Here is a 13,288-nt window from a genome sequence, read left to right on the forward strand (position 1 = left end):
AACGAGTTTTCAACATGGATGAAACTGGCCCTATTTGGTAAAAGGTCCATCACGGATGATACTGTAATATTGTTGTTAAAGAAATGCAATCTATAGAGACATGGAAATGCATAAAGACATCCATTTCCCTAAAAAAATCCCAAATGTTCCTCACCCACAAAAAAAAAAAAAGAAGACATGTCATGCCTGCTGAACTAGTGCTTTCAGAAGAGCAGTATAGTAATGCTTTTCTTTGCCGTGCAGTACATTTACTTCTTCATTGCCATCATCTACATTGTTCACTACTACACTGGTAATCATCTTCGTCATGATTATTAAAGTGATGAAAAACAGTATACCATAGAGCACTGTTTCTATTTCGTAGATTTCCATCTATTGTGGGGTGGCATCATGAGACTCGATGCTACACAGTATTCTATAAGTTTTATCCCAGCTGTGAGCAGATTGTGGAATGATCTTCCCAATCAGGCAATGGAACTAAAGAAGTTCAAACTTGCAGCAAATGTTGTTAGGTTTAACAGGCTGACATAAGTTTATCTTCATAATCTATATGTAACAGATATATATTGACATTACTGCTTTTAATATATTTGATATTCTCATATACAGTAGTTTATTCATTTTCTTATATCCTTTCCTCACTGGGCTATTTTTCCTTGTTGGAGCACTTGGGCTTATAGCATCCTGCTTTTCTAACTAGGGTTATAGCTTAGCTAGTAATAATGATAATGATAGTACAGTAATTAAAGGTGAGCATTTTTTTTTTCAGGATGAAGTTGACAATGCAAGTGAGTTCAGTGTGGTTTTGAGAGATTTCTGTTCTTGGGTTAACAGTGAACTGCATGGAAAAAGCTTCATATTTGTTACATGTGGAGATTGGGACTTGGAGACTATGTTGCCAGAGCAGTGTAACTTCTCTGGTGAGCAGGTACCACATTTCTGTAAGAGCTGGGTTAATATCAAAAAGGTATGTTGATTAAAAAGTTTGGTTATGTTTCTTTAGCAAAGCTTCATTATCAAAGGTTTTGAAATACATCTTGTATATCACTTATTTAAGAAATTGAATAATAAATAATTTATTGATATAGCTTGATGATAAAAATAACCCTCAGTAAGCCTAAAAACTCCTGCAATTACAAAAAAAAAACTGAGGATCCTTATTTTAGTGATCATTTTCATATTACAATAGTGTTGTTATATACATTATTGAATTCATAGTAACTCATATTTATTATGGGTTGATAATCAAAATTATGATGGGACTATGTATTTGTCTCATTGTAACACAAAAGCATTTTTTCCAGTCTTACCGGCATTGTACTGGCCGCTTTGGCAAGGGTATAGTCGAAATGCTCAGGTATCTGAGAATTCCTCATACAGGGACTCTGCACCGTGGACTTGGTAAGATTAAGAAATTTTCTTTAATCTATATTTAAACATTAATGTTTTTCCATCATTCACTAATACAGTATATCCAAGCTAATTGTATTAATTTTAGTAGAACTAGTTTCACCCCTGTATTTAAGTATCCAAAGAAGATATATTATTATTATTACTGTTATCACTTGCTAAGCTACAACCCTAGTTGGAAAAGCAGGATGCTATAATTATAGCCCAAGGGCCCCAACAGGAAAAATAGGTCAGTGAGGAAAGGAAATAAGGAAATATACAACAAGAGAAGTTTAAGAATAATATCAACATTAAAATAAATCTTTCATAAATAAACTATAAAACCTTCAAAATAACAAGAGAAAAAGAAATAAGATAGAATAGTGTGTCCGAGTGCACCCACAAGCAAGGGAATTCTACCCCAAGACAGAGGAAGACTGTGGTACAGAGGTCATGACACCACCCAAGACTAGAGAACAATGGTTTGATTTTGGAGTGTCCCCCCTCCTAGAAGAGCCGCTTGCCACAGCTAAAGAGTCTCCTCTACCCTTACCAAGAGGAAAGTAGTCACTGAAAAACTACAGTGCAGTAGTTAACCCCTTCAGTGAAGAATTGTTTGATTATCTCAGTGTTGTTAGGTTTATTGGAACAGAGGAGAATGTGGAAAGAATAGGCCAGACTATTTGGTGTATGTGTAAGCAAAGCAAAGAAAAAATGAGCCGTAACGAGAGAGAGGGATGCAATATAATATTGTCTGGCCAGTCAAAGCACCAAATAACTCACTAGCGGTATTATCACAACGGGTGGCTAGTGCCCTGGCCAACTTACTACTTACCAAAGGAAACTCCTAAGCATCAAGATCAAAGAATCTTACCTGAGTTTGACATTAGTTCCAAAATAGGTCTTTATTGTTTGTAAAGTGGCCATCATTTAGAAAATATATCTCATGTGAAATCTTTGAGTTACTGTTATTATAAAGTAGGTGAATGAGACCACTATCCTATTTTCAAATTTTCAGTCTACCACAGGACTGGTAAGATCGATTTATCTTCAGGTGACTGGTGTAAAAATAAGCAAAACAAGATTAAAGAAGTAAAGTAGCTAGAATGTAAAAGACCAAAGGGAACAGATGAGAAGTAAAAGACAAGATTAACTCAGTTTTGAGCTGAAAGAATACTACAAAGAATTTTTATTGATGTCTGCAGTACACCACATTTGTCATCACGTTTGAGGTTTTATTCTACAGTAATTATTATCATGAGTTGGTTAAAAAGGACTACTGGATCGCGATGTCAGAAATATTTAAAAAATCAATCAAACGACCTGGTCACCTTTATAGACTAATAACTCAAAAGATTTGCTCTGAAATGAAAATAAAAATTTTAGAAACCCAAAGTTAAAGAAAATTAACAGCTGAAAAGGAAGAGATTAAAGAGAAAAGATGAAAAGCATATACAGTACTTAAAAAAATACTATATAAAGTAATCTGCAATCTCGGTTTTTTCATTATGCTCAGATTTAAGATAGATTCCACCCTTCATTAGATTTGACATTGGTATCAAGTAATCTAATATCTCAAGGTCAATGAATGTCAGTCACTTATGTATAGGTCTTTTATTTCCAGATGATTGTTTGAATATCGTGAAAATTCTCCGAGCACTGGCAGAACGGGGATTTCAGTTTTTGCCTTCTGATAGATGCATTCATTCCAGGTTAAGCTAAGGATTAGATATGTCTTGTGATATAGTGCAATAATCAAATTCTTAGATTATTATTAAACATTTTTGTGGGTGTTCCAGTTCAGCAGTGGAAAATAGAATCTGCAGATGGATTTTATTTCCTGAATTGTGTTTTTTATTGATGTAGCAAAGAAATATAGAATGGTAATGAAATACAAAAAATCTAGGTTGCGATAATGTTTTTTATAATTGTTAACATATATTTAAGTTGTTTCTTGTTGCTGAGGCTTAAAAATGGATATATAATTTAATGAAATTAGTGGATGTAAAGAAATATATTAAATGCTTCTTACTCTGAAGATGTGTCTCCAACAATTAGTAAGAGGATGGAGAAATTTTATGAATATTATCAGCGCAACAATGCAGGATGAGATTAAGAATTACACAGTATAGTTATATTGTATACAGTACAGTATGTAATTTTGTTGGTTTAGTTACTATTATACAGTAAACTAAAATCATTTAGTTTTTATCAGACATTCTAAATGAACAAAACAACTTCATTTAGTGCTAAATTAATTTTTAGGAATATAATTTAATTTTTCATCGTTAATTAAGATTATTATCTCAAAGAAACATGCAATTTATAGTTTTACTTATGTACTCAAACTGTACCCTTGATGAAATATGATCAGTTTGATACCATGTCTATGCTTTGAACAGTATCAAGCTATAGGTTTATTAAAGTCTTGTTCTTAATTGGGAATTTTGTTTCATAAATCAACTTTAATAGTGAATTATTGATATTGAGATAATAAAATATCAGCTCCCTGATTTTGATTTTAGAGATTAAAAGATGTTGGAAATGAGAATTGTTCCGTAACCGAAATACAAACCACGCTATTTACATTGGGTTTACCTTTTAGCGCAGCTGAAATGGCGAGCCATTAGAATTTAACGAGGGTGTATTACCCCCGCGCTAGTTAGCGGGGGGGTAGGGGAGTGGTAGCTAGCTACCCCTCCCCCCCTCACACACAGATGAATGCTCACTTTCACTTTTGGCTCGGACTGTGACAGACGTCTCTGTCTTGGTCCTCTCTTGGCAGCCATTGTTTGTTTTGTCTTTACTTAATCGCTTACTTTTCTTTTACTCAATATATATGTAAACATGTTTTCATGTTTGTATATATATTTGAGTATAGAAATCAGTAAGTTTCCTTTTCAGAGTTGTGTGTGTAGTGTACGGTATCTACGTGGAGTCCTCGGCAGTTAGGCCACCACGGCGTAATTTTATGGGTGGCGATCGAGTTTGACTTCGGTCTTTCTCTCTCTCTCTCTCTCTCTTGAGGTCGTTCACCCTTTTACTACGTGTTACTACGCCCTTGTAGCTTCCTTTCCGTGTGGGGGGGTTGCTACGCCGTACGTTTGTCTCAGTTAGTTTATGAATCTAATTGTAGTTGTTAATTTTTCAGCTTGTAGAACGATTCCTTTCGAGGTTTTCGTTCTTTCTTTAGTGTTCATTCATTTTTAAATTACATAATTACATAGTTTCATAATTATAATTGTTATAATTCTGTTTTGGTTACAGCTCTCCTTCCGTGAGTGTAAGTGGTTGTGAGTGCACGTGCCTGTGGTGTAATTCTTGTTTCCTTTCCCTCGGGATTCCTCTTCGGAGCCTTCCTGGGGGAATGAATGTGTACTAATGATTTTTGTTTTATTTTTTTACAGTTACCGATCTAGTTCGTTTCTGTAATATGGCAACGGTGTGAGCTGTCTTGTTGAGGCCTGGGGATTCAGCTGTTGCTGCCTCCCCCCTTGTATTTTCGTCAGGGGCGTGTCTCCTTCTACTGGAAGTACTCCCGTGACGACGGACAGCTCTCCAGTTAATTTTAGAACTCTCAGGAGGCTTGCCTCCTTGGGCGGGTAACTTTCCTTCCGAGGGAAGTTTTTCCTGTCCAGGCTTGAGTTTTTCCCCTTTTGGGGGGTTCCTCTCTTGCCTTTTTTTCGTGCGACTATGCTCTTGGTGCTGAGCGGTCACACCTGCCGTTTCGCTCAAGGGGCTGGGCAACTGCAGGAGCCCCTCTTCGGAGGATTGCTGCTTTTAGGTCACTGGCTGACCAGTCTCTTCTACGAAGTGTTTCTCTTTCGTTCGCGAGAGAGTACACTCATAGAGACTCCTCTTTGGAGGATTCTTCTGCTGCTGTTGCTGTTGGCCTCCTTCGCCGTAAGGCCCACCGTCCGCCTCGTCGTAAGGGCCTCTCATCTCCCTATAAGGGTGCTAAGAGGCGCCTTTTTGAATCTCTGTTTGCAGCCTACAACTCCTTCTTCTTGATCTTCCGCCTTGGTGCAGATGGACAGCAGTCTGATCTCGTCTTCCGACGGGCAACGGTCTTCCCGACGGACAACAGTCTTCCAACGGACATCAGTCTCCCAGTGGACAGGCAACGGTCTTCTGATGGACATCTGTCTCACGACGGACAACGTTCCCTTCGGGGCAAAGGGTTGCCTCCCACGGGGGTTCTTCCCTTGCGTGTCAGGGTTCCCCTGCGCGCCCTTCTGCTGTGTTCTCTCCTGCTCCTGCTCAGTGTTAGCGCACAGGTGCTCTCCTGCTCATCAGCGTTTCCTGATCGCTAGCGCTCTCCTTTCGCCAGCGCTCTCCTGTTCGTCAGCGCTCTCATGATGATCATCCCTGCTGTTCCTGTTGGTTCCTGTTACGCGCCTTGTGCGCCCACGTTCGCCCTCGCGATCTAGAACTTCGGTTCAGGTCTGGGTCAAGGACTCTTCTTCTATGCGCAGGCTTCCACGCGTTGCCTTCTGCTCGTCAGCGATCATCAGCTCGCCAGCGATCATCAGCTCGCCAGCGATCACTTGCTCGCCAGCGTTCACCTGCTCGCCAGCGAGCACAGGCGATTTTAGTATCGCCTATTCAACAGCGTTCTACACGTCAGCGATCACCTGTCTCTCGGCGATCTCCGGATCGCCCGCGTGTGTTACAACCGGCGCACCAACGTTCTCCAACGGTTCTGAAGGAACATGGTTCGCCAGCTACTAGCTCGCCATCGCCCACCTGCGCATGCTGCTCGCCATCGCGCGATCGCCCACCTGCGCATGCTGCTCGCCATCGCGCGATCGCCCACCTGCGCATGCTGCTCGCCATCGCGCGATCGCCCACCTGCGGATGCTGCTCGCCATCGCGCGATCGCCCACCTGCGGATGCTGCTCGCCATCGCGCGATCGCCCACCTGCGCATGCTGCTCGCCATCGCGCGATCGCTCACCTGCGCATGCTGCTCGCCATCGCGCCATCGCTCACCTGCGCATGCTGCCCGCCATCGCTCGCCAACGCGTCGACATGCCACAACGCGCCATCACCAACCTGTGCGTTAGCGCTCACCAACTCACCACCGATCGCCTGTTGATCCATATCGCCAGCGGTCTTCCTCGCCCACGCGGCAGCGCGTTTCCTCGCCATCGCGCCATCGCTCACCTGCGCATGCTGCCCGCCATCGCTCGCCAACGCGTCGACATGCCACAACGCGCCATCACCAACCTGTGCGTTAGCGCTCACCAACTCACCACCGATCGCCTGTTGATCCATATCGCCAGCGGTCTTCCTCGCCCACGCGGCAGCGCGTTTCCTCGCCATCGCGCTAACGCTTGCGTTCGCCGCCTTGGACTCGCGCTCATTCACCTGCCCACCCTCGCGACCGCTCGCCTGCGCGCCCGTGCGACCGTTCGCCTGCGCGCCCGCGCGACCGTTCGCCTGCGCGCCCGCGCGACCGTTCGCCTGCGCGCCCGCGCGACCGTTCGCCCGCGCGACCGTTCGCCCGCGCGACCGTTCGCCCGCGCGACCGTTCGCCCGCGCGACCGTTCGCCCGCGCGACCGTTCGCCCGCGCGACCGTTCGCCCGCGCGACCGTTCGCCCGCGCGACCGTTCGCCCGCGCGACCGTTCGCCCGCGCGACCGTTCGCCCGCGCGACCGTTCGCCCGCGCGACCGTTCGCCCGCGCGACCGTTCGCCCGCGCGACCGTTCGCCCGCGCGACCGTTCGCCCCGCGCGACCGTTCGCCCGCGCGACCGTTCGCCCGCGCGCCCGAGCGACCGCTCGCCCGCGCGACCGCGCGACCGCTCGCCCGCGCGACCGCGCGACCGCGCGACCGCTCGCCCGCGCGACCGTTCGCCCGCGTGCCCGCGCGCCCCGCGCGCGACCGCTCGCCCGCGCGACCGTTCGCCCTCGCGCCCGCGCGACCGTTCGCCCGCGCGACCGCCCGACCGTTCGCCCGAGCGACCGTTCGCCAGCGCGCCCGCGCGACCGTTCGCCCGCGCGACCGCTTGCCTGCGCGCCCACACGCCCACGTGCCTGCACGTCTACGCTCATGCGCGTCCGCGCACATGCTCTCCAATGTTCGCCTGCGCGCGAACCGACGGTATTCCGTTGCGCGGACGGACGGTGTTCCGTCGCGCGAACCGACGGTGTTCCGTCGCGCGAACCGACGGTGTTCCGTCGCGCGAACCGACGGTGTTCCGTCGCGCGAACCGACGGTGTTCCGTCGCGCGAACCGACGGTGTTCCGTCGCGCGAACCGACGGTGTTCCGTCGCGCGAACCGACGGTGTTCCGTCGCGCGAACCGACGGTCTTCCGTCGCGCGAACCGACGGTCTTCCGTCGCGCGAACCGACGGTCTTCCGTCGCGCGAACCGACGGTCTTCCGTCGCGCGAACCGACGGTCTTCCGTCGCGCGAACCGACGGTCTTCCGTCGCGCGAACCGACGGTGTTCCGTCGCGCGAACCGACGGTGTTCCGTCGCGCGAACCGACAGTGTTTCTTCGCACGAACGTCGGCTTAATTCTTGCAGTATCCATTGCTCGTCTATGGGTTATCGCTCGCCGACCACCAGCTCTCGCCCTTGCTACCACGCTCGACCTCCTTCTGCGCTCCTTCGCTCACCTGCGTTTGCGTTCCTGCGTGACCGCGCATGGGCGCTTCCACGTTCGCCCACGCGCAAATCTTTGAATTACCATCGCGCGAGCTCCAGGGCGATTGCGACCACGATTCCCATTGGGGTTTTCGCAGCATGGCCAGCCTGGCGGGTTCTTCTGGAGCGTATTTCCAGAACACGGCCTCACCCCGTAAACGCAGAGCATGACACTTGCAAGAATAGGAAGAAACTTCAGGGAGGTCTGAGCAACACTCCTCTTTCCAGAACCTGGGTTAGCCCTTCCCCGTCATTCCCTGGAAGGATTTTTGGCGGGGGGCTTTCCGTTCGAGATTTCTCCATCGGCCAAGGGGTGACTGCTTACCCCTTCCTCTGGGGGCTTACCAGGTCCTTTCCCTCCTCGGTTACGGCCCGAGGTTTGGTTCAAGGAAGCTACAGGAAGATCATGGGTACTTTCCTCCTCTCGGGCTCAGGCACCTTGGCCTTTCGTCGTTAAGTATCTAACTTGCGGACAAGCTCGATGTTGTACCATCTGGACGCGCTGACTGAGGGGTTCCTTCGGGTGTCTCATCTGTGGAGGTCGACAACCTCAGGCACCCTTCCATCCTTGAGAAAAGTTTGTTTGTGCCCAAGGACAGAGACTTAGACAGCGGCTGTGCGGAGGAAATCGACTTCCGTTTTCACTCCTCCAAGGCGCTTTCTTCCAGACTCTGCAGGGCTCCAGCGCCCTTTTCTTTCAACCACGTTGGCCTAAGTTATCGGCTACGACAACTGGGACAAGGTGTCCAATTGCAGTTTCCTCCTGTCAGTAACAGATGGCACGGGAGGCTCCCCCGGGGGGGGGCATAGTCCTAATAGGAGCGGCAGAGTTCACGAACTCTAGGATTGCAGGTTTCTCGCTGGGAGGATGCTTAAGGTTACTCATCCGGATGACAGCTTCCCGATGCCCATTCCCGCACAATCTCTGTGATCAGCCAAGGATATCGCGCCTGCCGTCTCTGTCAGCGAATTCAGTGTCTCTGAACCTCTATGCCATAGCGTCAGCAAGAGTTGCCCGGTTGGGCAGAATGATCCATACCTTAGGCGAAGGTCCTCCATAGGATCATCGACGGCTTCACCCCCGGCCTCTTCAGTCGATCCTTTCTTGTAAGGAAGGATCTGAGAGGGGAGTTCCGTAGTCGACCTCTCAGCCCTAATCAAGTTTGTCGAACAAACTTCGGCCAGCGTAGAACAGCAGAATCGATCAGACTGGTAACGAGGCGACAGGACTCCTTAAACCCTGGATCGGAAGGACGGGTACTTTCAGTTTCCATTCCTTCCATCTTCCAGGGAGCTCGTCGAATTCAGCCTAGACTGCAAGTATTCCTGCTTATGATGCAGTGTGGCTATCCCGCCGTGGCATAGCAGGTTTTTTTCCCCAGAGAACTCTCCCTGCTTTCCTCATGGCCGCTCAGGTGCAGGCTTCCGCCTCCTCTGCTTTTTGGAGGGCTGGTCAACTCCGGTAGGCTCGGGTTCGACCTTCTTCAGCGCCGGGACAAGCTTCCGGATGCTTACCATGAGTGTGGGTTCATGGTATTTTGCTTGGAGCCTTCTCTTCTTCTGCCTCAACATCTGGAGTATCTGGCCATGATATTGAGTCAACGGCTTTACCACGTTGGAAACCCCGCTTCTCGTCCGTCCAGCGAGGTTAAGCAATGTCGGTTCTGGTCGGTACTTGGATGGGTGACCACCTGGGGACGCCAGATTCTGTTGCCACATCCTCCGAGCCTTCCTTTCAGTTGACTGTGGCAAGACTGAGGAGAGTCGCAGTACCTGTTCTCAGTCAAGCAGAGCTTTCAGCCCTACCTTGGAACGTTTCCTAGTTCTCCTTTCCTCATTGACCCGTCTATAGTCCGAACGGTCGCCTCAGGATAAGTTCCATGTGGGGCGGTCCAAGTTCCGGTGGTTTCAGGCAACGTTTAACCGGACTTCCTGGCCCCTATGGGACCAGCGGAACTATTAGACCTGCAATGGGTGTTGACCTATGGAGCCTCTTGATGGTAGTGGATATTCTCGTCCTTTCCCCACATTCTTGATGCTGTTCTCGGACTCGTCAAAGGAAAGGGGGGGGGCATGTTCCGGTCCAGGCCTATGGTCAAGACCTGAAAGATACCTCTCCATCATTCAGGCAGGCTTAGGGGCCGTAGTCTGGCCCCTCTACAGATCCTACAGCTCCTGCCGAGTCGCCTCGTGCGCGTCGACTTCATGATTCTGGTGTGTTCTAACCAGCAGGGGACACATTTTCACACCTTCACATCTTGCAGTAGAGATACCGGGATGATTGAGATTCTCTCAATACCACCATCGGCTCTCTCATTCCAGGCAGGGGAATGTTCTCTCCGACTATCCGAGCAGAGCCTCGTAGAGAGAGTGTACCTGGGGGTCTTTGACCTTGGGTAACCAGCAAGTCCTGGTCTGGGGGACCTGATCGCGACAGCTTGGAACCTCAAGCTTCCGCTGTTCTTCCCCCCAGTCTCAGACCCCGAGACTCTGGCAAGATGCATTCCGGTGATGGTGGGACAACTTCGACGCCTGCGTCTTCCCTCCTTTTTGTCTGTGGACAATGGGTCTCAACAAGACCAGGTTGTCTGTCAACCTTTCAATGGGAGAACTCCACTGGGATTATGCGCAGAACGGTTTCTGGACCCTCTGCTTCCCCTGACGGAACTCCCGGGAGAGCTTCTCCCACGGCGCAGACTACTCAAACAATCACACTGCGACATCTCTCCCGAACCGGGGCGTCGCTTCGGCTTCATGCCTGGAGACACTACGCCTCCTCCTCAAGAAGAGACAACCCGCTACAGCCGCGGTACGGAGGTCGCGTCATCTGCGATAGTCATCCGCAGGGTTCTTCCAGGCAAAGTGAAGAGTCTTCGGTGGTTGGTGCCGTGGTAGATATACCTCTTCCCTTGAGGCCTCTTCTCCAGCAATAACGGTCTTATTGCCTTTCGGCGGGAGGAAACTCCTTTCCGCTCTCGGTAATGAAGCCTGTCGCTCAGCCTTTCCCTGACCTTCAGGTTTAAAGGAATAACTTTTTCCTGCCCGCTGGATCTTTCCTCGCTCATGCGAAGCTACGATCGTCCCTGCCCTAGTCGGAGGAAGACCTCCAACTTGGAGCATTGCTCGGACTTTTAGTCCTTTAAGAGATCTTCTCAAGACCCTTTACGACAGGCCTCGGATTGTATTCCGCCTTGGGTCTCCTGCTCACTCTGGCCACGGCCAGTGTGTAAGCAATCTTCTTGGTCTCGTACGACTACGCCCTTTCTATGGAAGAGGGGAAGGCAACATTCAGGTTCGCTCCTGAGTTGTTGGCTAGACTCAGAATCTGGGGGTCCCGGCCCTTCGGTCCAATTCCTTCAAGATTTCAAGTCTCCATTCTGTATCTGATGTCCCAAGACCTTCTCTTTCTTGCCAGTAAAGGAATCGAGAGGTTAGCTTTGGGAACAGCTGCAGTTTGTCCTCAGTTGCAGCCGATTTGGGAGCACAAGGAGGACACGGGGGAGAGTCACCAGTATACCTCTTCAGCCCGGACTCAAGGACATTCATCTCGACCTGTCTCCAGACCCTCCCCCGTCACGTCGCCCTACAGCATGATGTTGGATACATCGCAACGTCCCTCGCCTTCGAGTAATACTACTCTGTGACGCAGGTGCTACAAGCTGGAGTCTGGAAGCGTCTAATGACCTTCGCAGCCCGTTTCCTGCAGGGCGTGACCCACAGGAGTCTCGATACGTTTTCTATCGCTCTGTGGAGGCTACACAACAGCTGGTCTAACCTCAGGCTCCTTTTTGGACAGGTAGCAGAAGGTTGAGGGCATTGTTATCAGGTTTTAGTCTGCATGAACGAAAGAAGTATGTCTGGCCCTTATTTCTTTCTTCATCATCCCCTCTACGGGGAAGCAGCATCCTGGTCTCTGCATAGCTGACCTCGAACCTCTGCAGGTAAACCATGCTTCCTTGTGTTCCGAGTATTGAGTCAATACTGTCGCGTCCCCCATACCCTGACGAGGTGGTATTGGGAACGTCCTAACCCAGAGTTCCTTCTGGAACTCCAGGTCAACTGCCTAGGACGGGTCACACTTCTTCCTTCACACACAAGCTTATGTAGGCCACACGGTTCCTTGCGGAGCAAGGAACTTGTGAGGTGCAGGGACTCCTTTTCTCGAGTGCGACTCACTCGGATTCTGAGTCCCCGGGTAAAGCCAAAGCCAGTATGGCTGGGGACTTTCCACCCTACCTAATGGGTAAGTCACCCAATGTAAATAGCGTGGTTTGTATTTCGGTTACGGAACAAATGACAAATTCGAAGATAATTTGTATTTTTCCTAACCATACAAACCTCAGCTATTTACACATATTTGCCCGCCAGCCCTGTCCCCCAAGACAAGTCCTACCTCTAAGTGAAAGTGAGCATTCATCTGTGTGTGAGGGGGGAGGGGTAGCTAGCTACCACTCCCCCCCCCCCCCCCCCCGCTAACTAGCACGGGGGTAATACACCCTCGTTAAATTCTAATGGCTCGCCATTTCAGCTGCGCTAAAAGGTAAACCCAATGTAAATAGCTGAGGTTTGTATGGTTAGGAAAAATACAAATTATCTTCGAATTTGTCATTTTCATACCGTATATGAAGACTTTCTCACTGAAATTGTAACAATCTGCTGTGGTGGTCTTAAAAATATCTCAAAGGGATATTATACATTTATGGCTTTCTTTACAGTAATTGATAGCCTTAAAAATTTTTATGAAAATTTCATATTCCCACTTGATACAGTGAATACAAGCCTTTTGTTGAAGTGGACATATGTAGCTATTGCGTCACTTGCCTTGGTTAAAAAATGTCTTTTCACAATGGCTTGTAATTGATATTATTGTATTCTACCCTTTGAAACAAAGCTGCTGTTTTTCTGAGGTTGCTGAAAGATTTAAGTCTGTTTTTTTTCTTTTTTTGGGGGTGGGGGTGGGGTGGGGTGGGAGGGCAATTTGCGATATGTTAAATAATGCAGTTGTACTCCTGAGTAACTGGAATTTGCTAAATTGGGGGAGTTTATCTCTTGGATTGCATCCAACTTTCTTTTTATCTACTAGCTATGATTAAAAAAATCTGTTCATAGCACAAAAAATTTTCTTAATATCTTAGGATTATGTGCAAGAGAGTATAATTAGTTGTAAAAGATTAAATTAAAAAAAAAATACATCAAGATTGAAATGGTAAGCCACATCTTACCCTAAACATTTTTTTTTTTTTTTTT

At 48.4% G+C, this 13,288-nt stretch overlaps 1 protein-coding gene and 1 pseudogene across 2 annotated transcripts in view; both read left to right on the forward strand.

Moving 5' to 3' along the window:
* Window positions 1-3,834, forward strand: part of LOC137651913 (ERI1 exoribonuclease 3-like) — a 37,670-nt gene extending 33,836 nt beyond the window's left edge. For both annotated transcript variants that reach the window (XM_068385123.1, XM_068385122.1), the window contains exons 4-6: window positions 770-967; window positions 1,305-1,401; window positions 3,014-3,834. In XM_068385123.1, coding sequence (XP_068241224.1) covers window positions 770-967; window positions 1,305-1,401; window positions 3,014-3,111 — 393 coding nt within the window. In that variant the 3' untranslated portion in view covers window positions 3,112-3,834. The remainder of the gene's footprint in view (window positions 1-769; window positions 968-1,304; window positions 1,402-3,013) is intronic.
* Window positions 3,835-9,638: 5,804 nt separating this feature from the next.
* LOC137652603 (5S ribosomal RNA) lies at window positions 9,639-9,757 on the forward strand (annotated as a pseudogene).
* The last annotated feature ends 3,531 nt before the right edge of the window (window positions 9,758-13,288 follow it).

Source organism: Palaemon carinicauda, chromosome 13 (genome assembly GCF_036898095.1).
Source record: "Palaemon carinicauda isolate YSFRI2023 chromosome 13, ASM3689809v2, whole genome shotgun sequence".
NCBI classification, from domain to species: domain Eukaryota; kingdom Metazoa; phylum Arthropoda; class Malacostraca; order Decapoda; family Palaemonidae; genus Palaemon; species Palaemon carinicauda.